Below are 3,053 nucleotides of genomic sequence, written 5' to 3'. Positions count from 1 at the left end.
AGTCCACTGGTTAATCTTCCCAATTAAGCTAGAACATGCCCTCCTGAGATTGTTTGGCCGGTAGATTTGACCCAAGGTTGAAAGCACACAACCCAGCTCTGAGCCCCCACCTTTACCAAAATCTTACATTTTGTCTTATCTTGCATAAGTGGATACAAGTTTTATTTTTCCTGCTCATGTTTTCCTACGATTGGTTTTCTTTGTATTAGGTTTTTGTGTTTTTCTCACTTTTGTTTCCTTATAGTTTATTTAAAATTCATGCAACTATACTATTCTGTATGATACTAACCACACAATAGTAGCAGAGGCCTAGCTAAGCTTGTTTATATAGTTACAGTAACTTTTACTGTCCTTTTACTTCTTCTTTTACAATTACAAGGCTTTTAGGATAGAAAACATTATATGGTTTACCTAGGGTGGATTACTACTAAACCCAAACAGAAACCTTTTAATTAATTCGATTAATAATAATCAAAATAAAAACATATGATATAAAATACTAAACCTTGAGTAGCTATCAAGGAGCTCGGAGCTAGTTGAAGCAGACGGTGAATGACGATCTACAACAGCAAAACTGATCCACGCCAACTAAACTTTCCTTAGAATTAAACAACAAGCTATAAAACAACCATGTTGTACAATCTATGCTCTAACTCATCTTAGGCGTCAAGGTTGTCGTTCGATACGACATAAACCCTCCTATCTTCCAGGCTATTTGTATGACCGTGTCATGCAAATATAAGCTATAAATAATAAAATTAGCAGGATCAAACATCAAAATAAATATCTTTTCAAAAATATAAAGCCACACAATAGGAAAGTTTGGGAAGTTACCGAGGTTCTCCTCAGGATCCATGAGATCCCCTACTTTTCTTCCTTTAGATTCCAAAAATAAATAATTTCTATTTTGATCCATTCCCACTTAACTTTTCATGTCAAACCTTGAAATCCTAAACTTTGAGATTCTTCAAGGCAAATATCTTTGATCTAAATCAATATTTTTTTAAAATGACTTTAGTCATTTGATATTTAATTAATTATAGGGGATTGCCTCTATGAGAACTTTAAGAACCTAGGTAATATAAACCCTATCAAATCTTTATATTAGATAGGGAAACTTTCCAGTCAAAATTAAAAGTTGTGCAGACCAAACGAATGCCACGAATGCATTAGTTTATTTAATTGAGCCCCACTATCCAGTAATGCGTCTGTTCTTCGGGCTAGGTGCATTGATCGTTTATTTAAACTATTAAATGAATGAGATCTTGTTAGTCTCATTTTTCAAAATTAAAATATCATTTTTGATATATATATATATATATATATATGTTTTTTTAAAAGGATAATAAGTTTGTATATAAGAAAATATCATCAATCATTTTGTTCAAGGCTCATCATCCAAGTCTGTAACCAGCTTAAAATGTTTGCTAATTACTAATGAAATATTGGAATGCAAGCCCATTAATCTTAACAGTGAAAATAGAGAACGATTCTTATTACATCTTATAAGGGAGATATTACTGATTGAGAGAGTTTGCAGTAAAAATAGGCATCCAGAATTTGTAAATGTTTCTTGTCCAGCACAAGCTCTTATGTCCTTAGGCTCTCCACAATGTAGGATGCATAAAGATCCATGGAGTGTTGTATCGCATCATAAGCAGCAGTGGCGGGCAGGAAGTCATTCACAACAACCTCTTTGTTTTAATTTTTCTTATAATCTTCAAAGAAGCGCCTAATTTCAGCCAAACTATGAGGTGGGAGCTCCTTGATGTCTGTGTAATGTCTGTATTCAGGATCATCAGCACAAACAACAATTATTTTATCATCCTTTTCTCCCTGATCAATCATAGGCATGAGCCCTATGGCTTTTGCACGAAGGAAACATCCTGGAAGGATTGGCTCCTGCATGAGAACCAAAACATCCAGAGGATCATTACCTTCATAGAGTGTTCGTGGAATGAATCCATAATTGTGGGGGTACACTACAGATGAGTACAAAACACGGTCTACCTTTATAAGGCCAGTCTTTTTGTCGAGTTCATACTTCACCTTACTCCCTTTTCCAATCTCCACAACACAATTAAAAATTTGTGGAGCTCCAGGACCTATCTCAAGGTCATGCCAGGGATGTGCAGCAACAGACCTCCTAGAGAGGGATGACAGTATCCTTTCGTTGAGTGGAGGATGGTTGTGAACAGACTTTGTGGAGTTATATGGTAATTCGTTATTGGGATCCATTTTAAGTGGCTCAAATCTAGAAGTAGCGAAGCGATAAAAAAAAACTCTAGATGACGATGTAAGCTGGGAGAAACCGATCAGATCCTTGGCGAGCCCGCTGCGTCCCCTATTTATAGTTGCAAGATTACATCGCTGGTCGATCCCTCGCAGTTAACGGCCGGCTGAGGAGGGAGAGAGGATCCCTACACATATAGGAGGATCTCGTGGCTCCCTACACATTAATTAAAAAAGAAGGTCACAAAATGAGGAGGCAGAGAGGATCCCCACTAAAAATAAAAAGAAATACATGATTTCCTAAGGGTTCCGCTCTCTGCATTACAACTCCATGAAAAAAGGTGAAAAAAGGGATAACAAAAAGATATAATAACCCCAAAATACATGTATCCCTACCAACATGTGTACCAATCAAAAGAAGTATACCCCATATTAACATGTAAAAGAAAAATAGTGCGAAAACCAACTATGTGAGTTGTACGGCCAAAAATCCTCATCCAAAACAGTTGTGGGTTGAAAACAAAAGAATCAGCATACAGTGCATCCATATAGTAAGGGTCCAAAATGCATGATAACTGCAGCTCAAAACCAGTGAAAAAACCTGTGAGAGCATCAAAAAACCTGTGAGAGAAACCTGTGAGAGCATCAAAAGAGCAGGGTAACAGCCTCTGAGATCCTGTGAGAAAGGCCTGCAAATGAAAATAACATAGAGATGGCAGAAAATCATGATCAAATATATGGGTAATCCAATGTACCCATAAGCAGAAATTTCCTTAACATGTATGGGGGTGGAGGCCAACAGAGATCCCTGTATGGCCCAT

At 36.8% G+C, this 3,053-nt stretch overlaps 1 protein-coding gene across 1 annotated transcript; it reads right to left on the bottom strand.

The window, feature by feature from the left end:
- Window positions 1–1,357: 1,357 nt before the first annotated feature.
- On the bottom strand, window positions 1,358–2,278 carry LOC110036314 (soluble inorganic pyrophosphatase 4-like). The gene is given in 1 exon segment (XM_020740729.1): window positions 1,358–2,278. A coding segment is annotated over 1 exon segment (648 nt). The 5' UTR covers window positions 2,239–2,278; the 3' UTR covers window positions 1,358–1,590.
- Between the last annotated feature and the right edge of the window lie 775 nt (window positions 2,279–3,053).

The sequence above is a fragment of the Phalaenopsis equestris genome, unplaced genomic scaffold (assembly GCF_001263595.1).
Source record: "Phalaenopsis equestris unplaced genomic scaffold, ASM126359v1 Scaffold204990, whole genome shotgun sequence".
Classification (NCBI taxonomy): Eukaryota; Viridiplantae; Streptophyta; class Magnoliopsida; order Asparagales; family Orchidaceae; genus Phalaenopsis; species Phalaenopsis equestris.
This window is presented reverse-complemented; position numbering and strand designations above follow the sequence as displayed.